The 18,410-nt window shown below is 41.0% G+C and overlaps 1 protein-coding gene across 3 annotated transcripts in view; it reads right to left on the bottom strand.

The window, feature by feature from the left end:
* Positions 1-1,392: 1,392 nt before the first annotated feature.
* Positions 1,393-18,410, bottom strand: part of IGF1 (insulin like growth factor 1) — a 109,064-nt gene continuing 92,046 nt past the window's right edge. For all 3 annotated transcript variants that reach the window (XM_044679486.1, XM_044679487.1, XM_044679485.1), the window contains one exon: positions 1,393-1,808. In XM_044679486.1, coding sequence (XP_044535421.1) covers positions 1,749-1,808 — 60 coding nt within the window. In that variant the 3' untranslated portion in view covers positions 1,393-1,748. The remainder of the gene's footprint in view (positions 1,809-18,410) is intronic.

Here is an 18,410-nt window from a genome sequence, read left to right as displayed (position 1 = left end):
GTCCTCTTCTTCAATGGCAGAAATCAGGTCGAATTCATCTTTTTCTCTGTTTTCTCCTCTTCTCTCTCACTTTCTATTTATCTTTGTGTATGGAAATCAAAATGCACGATTCTATCCAGTCCTCAAATCTAACACATCCTATGTGCTTTTGGAATATTTCTGAGAAGCCTGGTGAGTTATTAGCACAGCCTCATTGATGTTCCAGTAATTTGTAAATGCATCCTATTGTTATGTTATTGTCACCCATACATAGGATTCCTTTCATTCCAGCAAATCATTTTTGTGTGGTAGACTCTAGACCCTTTTCTTATTAATCCTCACACCACTCCTGTGAGGTAGGTAGATGACAAGTACTCTCCCCATTTTGCAGATGGGGATACTGAGGCACAGAGTGGTGAAGTGACTTGCCCAAGGTCACACAGTGGTGAGTCCACAGCAGAGCCTGAGGGTGGGGTGAGAAAGGGATCATTTTTTCCCCAAAAATTAAGAGAGGAAAGGAAGAACTTCTAAACTCTCAGTCCTCAACACTATTTGCTAAATCATTTTCTCTTTATATTCTCTCATTTAGAGGGAGGTAATCATTCTTGGTATCTTTATTTTTCTATTATTTTTAGAAAAAAATTTTTTTGGGGGGGAAGCATATTCTTTGCTTTCCATCAAAAAGAGATGGATTTTTCAATTCTTTTTGGCTTTGTTCCTCTCTCCTTCATTTCGCTTTCACCAGTTACGGTTTTGGCCAGACTCCTTCATATAACAAACTACAAAATAGCACCATTGTACTAGAAAACAGAGTTGTACATACGATTTGATAATATTCTGTATTAACGATATGCTAAATTTTACATACTGCTTTTATATGGGAAAAAAATAAAAGGAAGAAATGACTTAGATCGCGGGAGGAGACACTGAGCACTCAAGAGACTACTATGCTTTGGGACTTGGGGCTACAACAGAATTTGTTTCACCAATTGCATCTACTTGCTTGTGGAGGAAGAGGTGGGATAGGGGTTGGGTGAGGAAAGGAAGCTTTGCCTTTAAACTAAATGGATCCAACCCATATTTGGTCCAAGTGCCACAGATGGGAAGCTGTGTGTGTTTGGAAATCTCGTGTGTGACTTTCCTGCTGGGGGTGGGCTACCGAGAGTGTTTGCATTGTGCAAATGGAAGGGAAGGGAAAAGACAAACAGACGTTATCTGACACTGTTAAAACAAACAGCCCTGTTGTTTGTTAAAGAAGTGCAAATAAAAATAAAACATACACACACACACACATTCACACTCACACACACACATACACACTTAGACAAGGCTGGTGAATGCGCTGCTCTCCCAGCCAAGGGTTCATAGATCGATTTCCGAGCAATTGCATCTATGGAGGCCCGTGGACTTGTGGGCTTTTGAGAAGGAAGGGAATATATTTTGCTTTGTTTTTGTACAGGATAGTGTAGAGAAGTTACAAGATGAGAGAGCAACACAGCAGCTCTGGGAAGGTGTTTAGCAAGGGGTTGACACTGGTCTTTTCGAGAGAGGTTTAACATTGGAATGTTTGCTCAATCCATCCCCCCCACCCCCAGCCCACCCCATGGGAGAATGCCCATTGTTTTGCTATTTCATCAAGCTTATTAAAACAACCGGTGTGTTTTTTTGCTTTTGTTTTTAAAGTCTTCCAATGTTGAACAAATAACTTATTTACAGAGAAGGATCCCGCAGAGGTGGCATGTTCATTCTTCATCCCTGGATGGTGGTTCTTACATTCTGTAGTTCCTGCTTCCTGAGCTCCCTCTGCTTGCATTCTTCAAATGGATTTCCTGCAAGGGAACAAAAACAATCAGTCTCAACCGAGCAGATGGGACTTCATGAGTGCATCTGACGTCCCTGTTGGTGGAAACCAGTTATGTCTTCTGGCTACTCAGGTGCTTCTTTCACTGCCCTGACAGGTCCCTATGGAAGAGGCTCAGAGATGAGGGTTTGGTCTCTCAGACCCCTATGGGGATAGGGACTAGACCTGCCATTTCCCTGGTAGAGGGAACTTCCAGGGAAGAAAGTTCCCGCTACCGATGCAGGTCAGCACTTTCTCAACAACTCAAGTTTTAGAAACTTGCCTATAGAAGTAATACTCAGACATTTTTGATCTTAGGACCCCTTGTTAGTCTTTAAAATTATGGAGGACCTCAATGGGTTTTTGTTTATGTGGATGATAGCTATTGAAATTTACTGTAAGTCAAAATGTCTTAGCATTATCATGAAAGTAGTTTGAACTTTATGGATCCCCCGAACGAGTGTCTCAGACCTCTAGAAGCTCCCCGACAACATTTAGAGGACCTCTGGCCCAGAATACTGAGAAGTTAAGCGTCTTGGGCAGGACTTGAACCCAGCCGGGTCTTACTTGCCCCTAGGTGTGTTCTCTATTCACTACATTGGTCTGATGTATCCATAATTTTAATTCGACAAACATTTACTTAATGCTTATTATGTATGAAGGTTTGGGACTATAAAATTCAAATTCTGTCAAATAGCTTCTATTCTTCTGCCTTCTATTTACTCTATCTATCTATCCATCTATGTATCTATGTATCTATGTATCTATGTATCTATGTATCTATCTATCTATATATCTATCTATCTATCTATCTATGTATCCATCCATTCATCTATCCATCTCATTTATGAACATTTCTATTTCTGACACATCCATCTACCCATGTATCCATCTATCCATTCATTTATCCATCTCATTTAGGAACACTGCCATTACTGACACATTCTAAGCACTTAAATGTTGATTGACTATTGGCAGACACAAAAACATAAGTAAATAGGCAAAAAAGAATTTATAAAGTAATTTTAAGGGAAGAAAAGATGAGTAACTAGGGTGTGGTGTGGTAGGGACAAGAAATGTCTCAGGTAAAAGGTGGTACCTGAGTTGAACTTTCAAAGAAGTTAGGAATTCTGCATGGTCAAGGTGAGGAGGAAGTGTATTCTAGACTTGGGAAATACTTCCTATTGCTAAAAAATGTCCTTGGGATAATCTTATGCCATATCCCTTTGGAATATGTTTACTTTGGGATTTTACAGAGGAGAGATTTTTTTATTTAGGAGAGAGAAGTGCTAAGATTCAGGAAGGTTATAGGAGTTCTTAACCTGGGATCCATTAAGTTAAAAAACAAAACAAAACAAAACAAAATATTTTTTTCTTGTCTTTCAAAATAACCAATTTCCTTTGCAATCTGGTATATTTTACTTTATGCATTTAAGACTATGATTCATGAAAAGGGTCCACAGATTTCTTTCACCAGACTATTTAATGGTTCCAGGACACAGAACAGATTAAGAACCCATAATATTATGATCCCTTTCCCCCACTTTTCTTGACCATAGAGTATCTGACACTAATGAAATGATTGGTTTTGTTCCTATCTCTTTTGTATATATAATAGAGACAGCATTGCCTAGTGGATAGAGAGTTAGCCATAGAGTAAGAAAGACATTGTTCCAAGTCGTGCCTCTGATGCCTGTGTGACCTTTAGGCTCTCAGAGAGGCGGACAAATCATAAAGAATAGAAACTGGATTGAAGGTGCTGCTCTGCCTTAAGAGAGGGAGTTTCTTTACTGGAAGTTACAAAGAAATCACAGTCCTAGTCCCTTCCTTTTCCCCCAATTTGTATAGTATAATCACAGAATTTAGGCATTGGAGGGATCCCTTAAGGTCACCTAGCTTAACCTCCTATTTGAAGCATAGCTGCCTTCTATATATCGTTATCATTTTGTGCACATCTTGTTATACATATTATATATGTTATATATACATAAAAACATAATAAATGTTTTTTATTCTATTCTACTCTACTCCATTCCATTCCATTCTATTCAAGGGACCAGCCAGCTTCTATTCGAAGGTCTCCAGTGACTGAGTATTCATTATTCGACAAGCAGTCCATTCATTTCATGTTATGGTCATTTCTAATGACTACAAATTCATTACATTGACCCTAAATTGTATCCCTTTAAATTTATCCCAGGAGTTTATGCTCTGGGGCCAAGAAGAATATGACCAATCACTTTCCCCTAGTATAGCTCTTGAAACATTTGAAAACAGTCATGACTTTTCCTTAATGCCCCTGACATGGTACCTGAAATTATTATTTTTAAGTGAAAACTGACAATCTCATGGAATGTCAAATCTGGGAAGGCCCTCAGAGATAACTTAGTTCAACCCTTTCATTGACTCATTGAGGAAATGGATCCCCATAAAGATCAAATAAACTTTAGGGATAGGAGCTTGGAAAAGCAACGTGACATCGATGGGGAATTCTGCCTAGTGGTTCAGCAACATAAGACTCTAAGCAGCCTACCTCATGGATTAATCCTGTCCTGCTAGTTAGCAATTTTGCATGCCTTCTGAAAAATGGTCAGGAAGTTGTTAGTATAGTGGTTATGAATTTGTGGAGAATGGAGGAAAAAGAGAAGAAATCCTTTGGTCAGAATCTTTATAATCAGTCTCAGGCTCCCAGACATTGATTGAAAACATGCAAAAGCAAGAGCTTTTCTTTGATCTTGTCAGCTGAAGTATGTTGTAAAGATGTAAAAAAAATTTCCCCTCTAAATGATGTTAAGAGCAGCAATATGATAGCATATTGAGAGAAAAGGGTGAGGGAAGAGAGGGCCAGAGAGACAAACAGGGACAAACAAATAAGAGAGGGAAATGGGGAAAGAGAGGGACAGGGAGGGGAGAGAGAGAGAGAGAGAGACAGAGACAGAGACAGAGAGAGAGAGAGAGACAGAGACAGAGAGAGAGAGAGAGAGAGAGAGGAGTAGTATCACCATATAATAATTACTGACAAGGGACCAATATCTTTTTCTTCCTCTACTTCCATACCTTAAAAAAAGACATTTCTATGAAACAGATACAAGATTCCTATAGAATAGGAAAAGCAAGGTAAGCTTGGGTTAGAGCACAGTTCTGCTAATTACTACCAGTGTGGTCAATCTTGCTATGCCTCAGTTTCCTTTTCTGAAAAAGGAAGAGATTAGTGACCAGTAAAGTCTTCTTTGAATTTTGTGACCAATTCAGTGACTGATCCCTAAAATTGTATAATCAATCACTAAACATTTATTAAGCATCTGCTCTATGCTAGAAACTGCAGTAGATGCTTAGGAATCAAAACCAAAAAAGAAAGAGTTTCTGCCCTTATTCAGGGGCTTAAATTGGAGTGAGGCAGAGGCATGTACATATATAAATACAGAGAGAAGAGGAGGCTCTAGTAGCTGGGGACATCAAAGAAGGCTACATGTAAAAGGTGGTCCCTGTGTTGAACTTTAAAGATAGCTAAGAATCCTAAAGCAGGACAGTGAGGAGGGATTGCATTTCAAAGGTAGGGAACAGTTTGTGCAAAGGCTGTGGGATGGGAAACATGATAGGAGGATCCAGAGTTGAATCCTAGGATATGTCATAGGGCCAGAGATATATTGCTGAAAGTGACCCCAGAACCAGTCTATTCCAATTGCTTTCCTTTTTTAACACCTCTCCATCATTAAAATTCTAAGTGTTGGTTCCAAGTCAGAAGAGTGGTAAGGACTAGACAATGGGGGCTAAGACACTTGGACAGCAATGGTTTTTTTTTGTTGTTGTTGTTGCATTTCTTTGAATTCTTAGTGCTTGGCACAATATTTGGTACATTGTTGTTGTTCTTAAGCCATTTCAGTTGTGTTTGACACTTTATGACCCCATTTGGGGTTTTCTTGTCAGAGATACTGGAGAGGTTTGCCATTTCCTTCTCCAGATCATTTGACAAATGAGGAAACTGTGGCAAACAGGGTTAAGTGACTTGTCCAGGGCCACTCAACTAGTAAGTGTCTGAGGCCAGATTTGAACTTGGGAAGATGAGACTTCCTGACTCCAGGCCTGGCACTCTATCTACTGTGCCACCTAGCTGTCCATCTGGCTCACAGTAGGTACTTAATGCATGTTTATTGGCTGACTGAAATGGAATAATAATTGAAATTTACAAATAACTCAAAAATAAAAACTGTACTATAGAAAATATCTCACACCCAACTTTTAACCATATTGGTATGCAAGGAGCAAAATGAATTGATTTGGATGCTTTTGTATGAAATACACAAAAATTGGGGAATTTAAGTATATGGATACTTAATCGGATAACAAATATATAAAGAACCAAACTACTGGTAACAAACACAGCACCAACCAGAAAGTGGTAAGATGATTTTGACTTGCAGTCTTACCCCTTGACATGACATAGTGATTAGCTTTCCAAAGTCCTACTGAGGAAAATAACTTCATCAACATTCATGACTTTTTTTTTAATCAAAGGTCCTTAATTAGTGGTGTGTGAAAATAGTTAATAGAAGACTAGAGTCATTTTTGTTAATGACTTTGGCTGATTATGTTGATTAGCCTTGGGATACTACTTGGACTTCTCAATAAAAATCTATGCATATTTCTAGCAGTCCATACAAGGCAAATCACATGGATGAAAAATGCCCATTGCTTAGATCATGATACAAATTTGCATGGGCACTCCACTGAGTTAGTCTGTCTATATATCTTCCTTGGATAATCATTGCAGATGGACAGTGAGATGGGCCCAGAATTGGTTAGGGGGAGAGAGCAGGGAGGATGACATTTGGGAAAATATTTAGTGTTTACAACAACCAAACCCCACCAAATCACTGTTTTTTAAAACACTGATATCTGTGGCTGTGAATCTTAGAATGTTACAAACTCAGAAGAGTCCAAATGAGGGGCAATCCAAAAAAGCAATGGTGCATGGAGATTGAGAGATTGAGTTGCAGCCTGTGAATAAATGTGAATTATTGCCTGCAAGATGGATATAATTGAGAAAATGCATGATCAGAAAATAAGGTGAGCCAGTCAAGGAATGAAAGTAAGGGATTTAAGACAGTACTAGGACTTGACTTTTGAATTCAGATCTTCCTGACTCCAAGTCCCAAACTCCAAGTTTGGACAGACCCTATATTCCACTAATACCTTTGAAAGATCAGTGATTTCAAATCATAGATTTAGATTTGGAAGGGATTTTAGAAGTTATCAAGCCCAATTTCCTCATTTTACAGTTGAGGAAAGTGAGGTTTGAATATTTGCTGATTTTGTCCAGGTTTGTACAGCTAGGAAGTATTGGAGGAGGGATTCACATTTTCCTCACTCTGTGTGGTATTTTTATCTGCTATGATATATTGGTTCACCACATGTTAATGGATCTGAGGAAGATCAGCCAATGCATTGGTTAGGTCTTCTATGGAGGAATTATGAAAGAACCTGGACAAAAATTACACTGGATGAGGTGTGGAGAAGTCACTGTATACATCACTGGAGAGAGGGTTAACATTTATGGTTTGGGTATTGCAGGATTATGGATTTGGGGATGGAAGGGATCTTAGAAATCAGCCCAACTAATTCCCTAATTTTTCAGGTGAGGAAGCTGAGTCACATGGAGGTGAAGAGTCCTGTATGAGGTTCTACAGGACCCTTTCTGATAGGTGGAAAACAAGTTTCAAACTTTATCCCTAATTAATTCATAAGTTCATAAATGTTGAGCTTCAAAAGGACTTTAGAGGCCATCATTTTATAGATGAGGAAACTGAACACCAGAAAGGAGGAGGTGGGAGGGAAGGAAAGAAATGGAGAAAAGAGGAAGGGAAGGGAGAGAGTTAATTGCCCCAAGTCACAAAGCTAGTGAGGCAGGAGGACCTCCAATCTTCTAGACTCCAAGTCTAATAGTCTTACCACTAGTGACCTAGCAGGACTTTAACCTAAAATCGAAAGATTATTTTCTTCTCTACTCTCTAAGAGGGTATTAGTTTAAAAACTGAGCCAGTGCAAATTTCGTTAATTTAGCTAATACTTCTCAATCTGTTTCCATAGCCAAGCAAAGACATAGACAACAACTCTTAGGAGCAAAGTGAACTTCTTCCCAAGATGCACATTCTCTACCCCACAAATATACATGGCTGTGACTGTTCAAAACCAGCTGGAATGTCTGGTTTGCATTTGGCTCAGTTCCTATAGTCTCACACATGCTTTCTTTGTTGCAGACAATGGACATGATAAAACAAAAGCACTTAGGGAATGTGGGCTCAGTTGTATTTTTTGCTTGGTTCATTGTCTTAATTTAATTACACAGAGTAGTCTTGAAGTAGCAAGTGCTGGCCATGTGGGCAATAACTCTCCATGATGGTCCCCACCTTTTCATCCCATTTTTCTGGGTACTGAAACTCTTCCCAATTTGGCAAAGATTATCTTCAAATTTCAGCAAACTTGTCATTGTGATTTGTAGTCTGCCAAGTAGGTGGGTATTTAAAAAGGAAAAACAAAACCAAAACAACCCTCCATCTTTTAATAATTGAGACACAAGAGAACAGGTAATCAATCATTCAGGCCAAATTAGGAAGGATCTCAGAAGCCATCCAGTCTGCAATATGTGATGAAGAATACTCTCTATGACTCTGGAGTCCGAAGACCTAGTTCAAAAGCCTACCTCTAATGTTTGCCCCTCAGGGCAGCTAGGTGGCTCAGGGGATAGAGTGCTGGGCCTAGAGACAGGAAGACTTGAGCTAAAATCCGGCCCCAGACACTAGCCATGTAACCCTGGGCACGTCATTTAGCCTCATTTTGTCTTGGATTTCTCATCCATCCAAAGAGCCGGAGAAGGAAATGGCAGCTACTCCAGTTTCTTTGCCAGGAAAATCCTAAATGGGGTAAAGAAGAGCCAGGCATGACTGAAATAACTGAACAACAAAAATATTTGCAACTTATATGACACTGGGCAAGTCACCTGGGCCTCAGATTCCTAATTTGCAAAATGAAGAGATTGAAAAAGATGACCTCTGAGGTCTCTTTTGTCTTTAGATCTAGGAGCTTTTAAGTCACTTTCCATCCCTAGGTCTCAGTTTTCTCATCTGTAAAATAAAGGGATTGGATTTAGAGGCCCCTTCCAGCTCTAGGTCTATGGTCTAAAGACGCCATAATCTCCTAAGTCACTTAACTTTCCTGGGCTTCATTTTCTTCAATCGGTCAACCTACAAGCATTTATTGGGTTCTTCCCGGGCCCTTTACTAGGTGCTGGAGGTAAAAGGCAATAATAGGGTGGGGTATTTCATAACTAGGCTGTATCAAGTGGGGCTTTGTCCCAGGCCACTGCGATTTAGAGGGTGCTCTCAACATTGATGTTCCTTTTTCGCAGTGTAGAAACAACTGAATCTATTAGCAAGAATAATGAATTAAAACAAGAAACAACACATTCTTCCTATACAGACTCAAGATGACCCATTCCCCCTCCCTTCCTGCTGACTCTGTCTTAAAAGCTGCTCTGAAGAGACACTCAATACTGCCTGATGCAGCTACTGTCATTGCTATTGATGGCTCTGGACAGAATAGGCAGCCTGTTACAAACAGTGACTGATCGCTCCCCAACCTAGAAATCTAACAGACTCTGTCTGTTCCCCTTGACTGCTAGCCTTTGCCTCAGAGACACACCCCGCTTGTCTAATGTAAGGCAACAGGGCAGCAGGATAACAGGCCTTCTACTATTTGGAGGGGAAGCAGCGATGTTTCCATTGGGCCAATGTTTCCAGTACTGCTCATCCAGAACAAGTCGAGTATTGTAGGGCATAGTATCTATCTTGGCCAAAGATAGGACCCTTTAGCACCGGGGAAATGTTGTCCGGTCATGGTGGGTGTTTGCACACTCTTGTCCAACAGCAAGTGCCCCTGTGGCTTTGGCTTCTTCCCTAGGAAGACCAATGGGAAAAGGGAACCACTAAATTCTTGGTGGGTCAGCAGATGCCCTAGTCTGTTACTACTGCCACCAATTGCTATCAACAGGTATCAGTTACTTGTGTGTGTGTGTGTGTGTGTGTGTGTGTGTGTGTGTGTGTGTGTGTATGAATGATTTAATGGGCTTGGAATCAGCTTTGGTATCCCTTTCCTCTGGGAATCACAAGCCCAAATTCCAGGAGGGTTAAGTCAGCTCTTCATCTCTGGGAATCAAGCTGACTGAGTGTCAAGCAAATGATGCATCTGGCCAATGACCTTTAAGACCGAGTTCCTGTCCATTTTACTAGAAACGTTACCAAATGCCAGTAAATATCTGGCTTGTTTGGCAAAGATCAAGAGGTATGATTGTAAGAAGGTGTTTATGCAGGTTTCAGTTGTAAGCAAAATCTTGTGTCAATCTATGCCAATGGTAACAATCCAAAACCAAATCCATTGAACCTGTTGCTAAGTATTTGAAATACCATTACACCCATATGGAAGGTTCAAGGGTTAGCCACCCTAAATCCTTCTTGGTCATCATAGCGGGTCTCCCTTTGAGACTGTAGGTGTTCAGAGGAAGCAGGAGGAAAAAAGGCAGATAACCCAAGGCAAGTTATAGGTTGGGTCAGTGGGTAAATATTGTATCCAAAGTCTCTCAATTGTTAAATGCACTAACTCCTTTAAATAACTAAACAAAATAAACAACAACAACAACAACAACAAAAATCTCAAACTATTTTTCAAACTAGATCAAAGCTTGTTGGATTTGACAACAAAACATGTAGATCTGACTTGCACCTCTGCCTGAGAAAACTTGGCAAAGCTTCTCTCTGTGCCTCAGTTTCCTCCTTTGTAAAATGAGGTGATGACTTCTAATGATCTTCCTAGCTGCTATGGTCCTAAACAAGTCCCTTAGCTACTTCTCCCATGAAAGTATCACTGTCTCCCTGAGGCAGATTTAAGCTTAATATAAGAGAATTTCCAAGATATTAGAGTCATCCCCAAATGGAATGTACTGCCTTGGGAAATTTGGTCATAGCAGAGCCTCAGCATAAGTGGTCTTGCTCCATTCCTGACTGGAAGCCAGCGTAGCATTATGGAAAGAGTAATAGATGTTGAATTAGAAAACCTGGATTTGTAACTCAGCTCTGCTGGTGGTTGGGATCTGTGTGACCTTAGTCACTCTCTGCCTTTTTTCTGGGTTCCAATTTCCTTACCTATAAAATGAAAGTGATTGGATTAGATGGTCTCTAAAGGTCTTCCTAGCCCTGATGTTCTCTGTGCTAAGGTTCTTCCCAGCTCCAATGTTCTCTATTCTAAGGGTCTTCTCAGCTCTGATGTTCTCTGTGCTAAGATTCTTCCCAGCTCCAATGTTCTCTGTGCTAAGGGTTTTCCCAGCTCTGGTGTTCTCTCTTCTAAGGGTCTTCCCAACTCTGATGTTCTCTGTGCTAAGGGTCTGTCCAGCGTCTTCTCCTAAGAGCTCTCTTGGCCCTGACATTCCACATTCCTTCCAGCTGTAGTCCTATGCTATCTCCTCAGGGCTCCCACATCATCAGGCTGCCTGTGTATCTCAGGGCTCAGATGGCTGTGCTTGAGGTATCTCAGTCTCTAGTGTGAGAAATGGCTCCCACTGATTTAGGAGGATGGGGTAGAGTGGGAGGGAGGAAACACTGAGCAACACTCTGCCATGCTGGCAGAGGGCTCCATCCATATTTCATATTCTTGTGGGATGCCATGAAGCATTGAGGAGCCCAGACTGTTCAGACTGTTGATTTTATGGGCTGCTTGTTTATTTAGCTGTTTGTATATGTGTTAGATTTTTGACGTAAAAAGTTGAAAGACACTGTCTTGCCCTGACTGAGTTATTTTTAGAAGTGTAGAAGGGGCTGGAGTTCTTGGTCGTGGCATTTCTAGAAGGAAAAATGCCAGATTTTGGCAACTTCACTGAGATGTGCTAAATATACCCCATCAGATGGTGTTCAGCACATTCATACCTAAAAATTAGATTTTCGTTGCCTTTTAGCTCCTATCAGGTGACGTTACTTTTGATGCCAGGAGCACAGAGTATAAAGAACAGGTAAATTCCCGTCTTTTATCACTCGCAGTCTTCTTAATGTCTAATGTCATTGAGACTCAGTATTCTCGTTAATAATAACATGGATGGTAGGTTGTCTGACCTCGAAGGCCTTGTTCGGCTCAATGTTTATGATCCTGTAAATACCTCTAGGCCTCAGCTTCCTCATCTGTAAAATGAGGGGAGCGGATGAGACTACTTTCAGCTCTAAATTATACTTGTCAGATTTGCCTCATACATTTGTGGTAAGGGTCAAATGAGATGAAAATAGCTAATGTTTTAGTAAGTGCACTAATTCCACCTCTTTTTTTTTTGAGAAAAAGATTTGTGATTTTACTTGTAAATTCCCTCTACTGATGCAGATCTGTAACTATCCTGCATTTATCTATTCTTTGAGAATTGCTGAGTTTACTGAGAAATTGCCCATTGTCTCATATTGTCCAAAATATCTGAGGCAGCACTTGAACTTAGCTCTTTCTAGCTTTGAGGTTGGCTTTCTATCCAATGCCTTTAATAGAAATTTAAGGTTGGCAGAGTAGTTTATTTACATTAGGTCTTTTGGGGGCAGCTGGGTAGCTCAGTGGATTGAGAGTCAGGCCTAGAGATGGGTGGTCCTGGGTTCAAATCTGACCTCAGACACTTCCCAGCTGTGTGCCCCTGGGCAAGTCACTTGACCCCCATTGCCTACCCTTATCACTCTTCCACCTAGGAGCCAAAACATAGAAGTTAAGGGTAAAAAAAATTAAATTAAATTAAATTTAAAAAATACATTAGGTCTTTTGAGTCTCATAACTACCCCCAAGAAGTATATACTGTTGGTATTATTGGTCTCATTCAAAAGATTAATAAACTGAGGCATGGGGAAGTTTAAAGATCCCACCCCCCATCTCAAAAATGTTAGGGGGAAGATTTGAACCCATGTCTTACTCTATCACCCTTTCCATTATTATAGCATTCTGGTTCTCAAAGGAAACTCTGAGGTAATGTTGATGAACAGCTGAGTAAATCTTAGAGCTGGTAGAAATGGCAACTGTTAGACTTCATCCTCCACCAATCAACCTTCTCTGCTACCTCGGCACAGTTTGGAAGTAGCCCTGGGTTTCTAGAAGCAAAGCCAGGAAAGTGCATGTCCTGGCAGACATTCCCAAGATGGAATGGCTTTAAGTATTGTCTGGAGGCCAGCCGAGATCAGCTCAGACAGGTTCAGCACCAGTGTGGCTGCAGGGGAATGACATTTTTGGCCAGAACAACTTTTTATAACCCTCTCTTTCCTTTTCCGATTACTGCTTTTACCTGACATTGCTCTAGAACCTTAATTCTCTACCCTGCACTCCCCTCGCCTCTGCCTCTTAGAATTCTTTGTCTATAACTAATGTGGTTTCCTCCAAAATTTTGCTGAAGCTCTACTTCTAATGAGGCCTGATTCCCTCTCCTGCCGAGGGCTTACCTCATATTTATTTTTATAGACACCATTAGAATGTAAACTCCTTGAGGGCAAACATTGTTTAATTTTTAATTTTGCACTCTGAGCTCTTAGCTCAGTGCCTGGCACATAGTAGGTGCTTAATAAATGGATGCTGGCTGTTTGATTGATTGATTGAAGTATTTATCTCTCATTTGATCCTCCCAATAGCCCGATGAGATAAATACCAGTTTCCAAGGCTCAGAGAGGTTGTGACTTGCCTAGGGCTACCTTGTTAAGCTTTTGAAGTAGGTAACCAATCCTGCATTCTGAAATGCCTTTCTCAGCATGGGATAGATATTGGAGGTTTGAAAAGAGGTTTCAAACTTTTACATGGAATGAAAGGAAGCCATGATAAGTGAATGCTATTTGCTTCCATCTGAAGTTGATGGAATGGACCTTCAACATAGACTACTATCGACTGTGCTTGGACTTTCCCTGTACAGAAAACGATGCGATTATTCAGTTTTACATTCTATTTTCTACATTATGCTTGGCAACCTTTACCATCCTCTTCTAATCTTCCTAGTATCCTTTAGAATTAAAGAACAAATATCATCACTTCTATTTTGCAGGGCAAGAAATTATGGGCATGCGGCCCCAGGGGCAACCAGGAATAATAGTAGCACCTTGCATGTGTTTATATTTAAGGGCTTATAATTTTCAAAGTGTACTCGGGCACCATTTCACTGTCTTCAGAACTCTACACACAGAGGCAACCTGGTACTGTGGGAGGAAGTCTGGGCTTGGCATCAGGAAGACCTTGGTTTATAGAATGCCATAGGTAGAGAGCTAAAAGGGACCTTAGGGGTCACTGAGTTCCTCATTTTTCAGATTAAGAAATAGAGATCCACAGAAATTAAGTGTTTTGTCAAAATAATGCAGGGAGTGTCACAGCTGGGATTTGAACTCAGGACCTCTGGCTCCTGAGACACTGCTCTTCTTCTCTATTTAAATCCAGCCTCTGATATTTACTAGCCATGGGGTGCCAGAGAAGTCACTAAACCTCTACACACCCCAGAACTCCTTCTGATTTATCTATAAAGTCACACAGGGGTTATAATCCTCATCAGAGTAGAAAGTTACCATGCTGGGAATTCCCTAAGTGGACTAAATCATCGACTTTTCACCTATTAGCTCTGCATATGGAAGGAGCTACATACATATTTCTTGAATGAATGAATGAATGAATAAACGAATGAATGAATGAGTGAATTGTTTCCAGGCGCCATATTGGATGCTATGGTCTATTATCCTTCTCATTTGACCACTCTCTCACCATAGAGCAAACAGAAGGAGTTCTCAAGCCAACAACAGTAAACTGGGTATTGTTACCCAACCCTAAACCTGTTAGCTTCCTCTGTCTGTAACCCCATGGAATTCAGGTCTAGCCTCAATTGTTATCTCCAGCTGTGAAAATAGGACATCCTATTTTGACAGACCACAGGGCTGCCTGGCCTTTAGTTGTTTAACCTCTTGGTGTGGGCTGAGCCAAAGGCTCCATGATAACTAACATTAGTGCGTTTTGAAAAGAGTTCCACAAAACCTCTGGCATCTGAAAATCCAGCCTGCAAAAGCTTTTGACTTTTGGCCAGCTGGGGTCAGGGGGTCACATTTCCTGGTTTCTCGTTGGGACTTTTAGAGCTATTTTACCAGCAAGAAAAGCTGCGTTGGTGGTCAGCAGTTTGCTCATCCTGCTGAATATTCGACTTTTCCATCCTCTTTTCTGGGAGGTGTGGGTGCCCCAGAGCCAATGCCAACAATCTGACCCCATGTCTCAGAGGCTTGCCTTGCACTTGCATATTCAGAATGCCAGGTTAACTGACTCCTATTGGACTTGGGTCAAGACTTGTCACCAGGACCTTCCAAGACCTCAATGGGAATGCTGGGTTTTAAAGCATTATCTCCCTCACTGGACAGCAAGCAGTTGGCATACGAGATAATTACAGGAGTAGAGAAAGAAAGGCTGCAGCATTCAGCCCTGAATAATTATAATCACGGAGATTACTCTAGTGCTTTCAGGTTTGCCAAATGCCTTATGTACAATACATGTACAATACATTCAGCATGGCATTGTGGTTAGAGAGCTGGTCTCAGAACAAGCAAAACCTGAGTTCGAATCCCCTCTGACATCTACTCACTCTGTGGCCATTGGCAAGCCAGCATCCTAGACAACTTGTGAAGATTCTAATTTATGGCCAGATTGTGAAACTCTCAGTGGATGGACCTTTCATTCTAGGACTTTCCAGTGAAATCATAAATCTTTCTTACCACCAGTTAAAAAAAGAAAAAGACTGGAAAAGGAAATGAGTTAGTCACTTAACACGGACGAAGGGAGTGGATAAGCAGGCTAATGTATTGCATTGCCATCCACAAACAATTAAGAGACTTCAAGGGTCCCAATACCTCAGTGCCCCTTTGCTGCTCTAGCCAAGAGCAGAATTCCAAAGTTACAGAGAAAGTGATCATTTGTATAAAGAGAGAAAGCTTCCCTATTGATCAGTTTTCCACATCAATGACATCATGGACCAAGTCCTTATCCCTTTCTTTACAAACGTCTTTTCATTTTAGACTCACAACAACCCTGTGAGGTAACTAATATAGCTTACTAGCCCCATTTTCATATGAGGGAAATGATGATAAGAGAAATAAAATGACTTGCCCTAGGTAATTGGCTAGTATGTGTCAGAGGTGAGATTTGAACCCAAGTCTTCCTGACTCCAAGTCCAGTGCTCTCTCCATGCCTACATTTCAATATTGCTTGATATTTCACTTACACTGTTGAGAAAACTCAAGAACAATTCAATATCTTCAGACCAAGAGGGATTTTAAATATTGTCTGGGGTTGAGTTTCCTTCATTAAGCCACCATCTACACAGAGCTGTAGCACATGGGGGGGGGGGGAGAGAGAGAGAGAGAGAGAGAGAGAGAGAGAGAGAGAGAGAGAGAGAGAGAACGAGCTTATTTGTTGAAGAAAGACCTTTGGATTCAGAAAAGCTGGGGGATGAATAGGTAAGGGGTAAAAGCTTAGATGTGGACATTTATTAGACCAAGTATTGCCACCCTCATTTTGCAGGCCAAGGAACTGCAGGCATATGGGCATATGGTAGACTTGGGCAATCAGGAGTGATAGTTGCCTGGCACTAATCAACAAGACCCTGACTGAGAATCAGCTGTAAAATTGTGATAATACAAGTCCTACCTCACAGGGATGCTGTAAAGAGAGAAGCAAGGAAGTCTTATAGCATTATAGAATTGGAATCTAGAGATTGGAAATGACTTAAAACTCAATTTACTCCTCTCTTTAGGAAAATGTAAGACTCTCAGACTGAATGGCTATTTACCGGTTCTAGAAAACCACTTGAGAAGTCGTAGACACCATAAGATACCCCAAAGATGAAGAAAAGCCATCATCTTGAGAGACATCTTGCATTAGTGGACAGCAAGTTGGCCCCAAATGCTGGGAGACCTAGATTCAAGTCCTCACCTCTGACCTACTGGTTGTGTGACCTCAGATTCAGTGCTTGAGGCAACCATTACTATAAATGGCAGAAAAGGTACCATTTTTCTTTGGTATATGGAATTTTCTCAACTGTTTCTCATGCCAATATAGATCATAGATCTAGTCCCTATCTTTATCTTTTCAGTTGGGGCATAGGTCAAGTTTGTTCCCAGAGGATTATAGAGAAGTCAGACCTCTAATTTCTCTCAAGAGATGTTTGTACAAGAGCAGGGAGTGTTCCCCACAGCCTATGGACATATGAGAAAATTGGAGAAAGAACTGATTTTTGCCAAATGTTTTTGGATTACTTTGATCTGCTGGAAACAACAGATTCAAAGCAGAAAATATGTCCCTAATGGTGGACAGCTTTCCACTCTGCTTTCTGAAAGGACATTACTAATTCAACTGTTCATTTCCATTTTTTTTTCTATTTGCCATTTGAAAATAGATTTCATCTTCTTCCTGCTGCTTGGTTTCTATTCAAATTTTCCAGTTTATATATTGATTGTGAATTCTGAATCACTGAGGGTGAGAGTGAGTAGAGAGATACCCCAAACACCATAAAGGTATCTGTGATCTTGAGCAAACCACTCCTCTCAGTTTCTTCATCTGTAAAATGAGAGGGACAGTTTGGATTAGAGGATGCCCTCTTAGGTTCCTGCCAGCTCTAAGTCTCTGATTCTAAGATCATAAATTCAATGCCCTCCATAGCAATTTGGTCCAGTGGAAATACCATTGAATGTGGAGTCAGAGGATCTGGATTTGAATCCTAGCTTCTGATAAATACAGGCTTTGTGACCTTGGACAAGTCACCTAACATCTCAACTTTCTAAGGCAATCAGTTGCAGAGGAGGAGCATTAATAGGAGTTTCTTTATCTGGGAATCCCCTTTACTGATAAAATCATAGGTCTAGCCCTTATCCCCTATCTGTGCCTCTGTCCTTCCAGTAAAAGGCACAGTTACTACCTTAGCATTGCCACTTAATACCTGGGTGACCTTGTTCAGAGTCACTTCAGCCCTTTGGGCTCTAAACTCCTCATCTGTGAAACAAATGATTTGGCCCAGGGGACACTGAAAGGTCAATCTAGCTCTCCACCTCTGACTCTACAAGCTCAAGGAAAGGAGAGACTGATGATCTGATCAGGAGGCCAGCATCTTGGGTGCCTTGGGTTTCTGAAACAGCTGACTGAACTGGCAGTGGTCAGCATTGGGTCTTTTCATTGGCTCAGACCTACCACCTCAGTTTTGACCTACTTACTTGTAGCAATTCCTTCTTTCGGCTAAGCGAAGCCTGAGAATGTAGGAAGCAAAGGAAGATTCCCAGACCTCAGGCAGACACTGGACGACCAAGAAGCTGATCCCAGCCTTGCAAGTGAAGTCAACTCCCTGCCCTTCCCCTCTCCCCTCCTACTGCTTATACTGGCTCCTTTTTCTAGTGAAGTTGGAATATTTATTACTCCTAAGGGAATCATTACTCACCTCAGCTACTCTTTATTTCATAGAGCTAACTCTCATTCTCTCTTTTCTCTCTCTCTCTCTCTCTCTCTCTCTCTCTCTCTCTCTCTCTCTCTCTCT

The sequence above is a fragment of the Gracilinanus agilis genome, chromosome 5 (genome assembly GCF_016433145.1).
Source record: "Gracilinanus agilis isolate LMUSP501 chromosome 5, AgileGrace, whole genome shotgun sequence".
In the NCBI taxonomy this organism is placed as follows: Eukaryota; Metazoa; Chordata; class Mammalia; order Didelphimorphia; family Didelphidae; genus Gracilinanus; species Gracilinanus agilis.
This window is presented reverse-complemented; position numbering and strand designations above follow the sequence as displayed.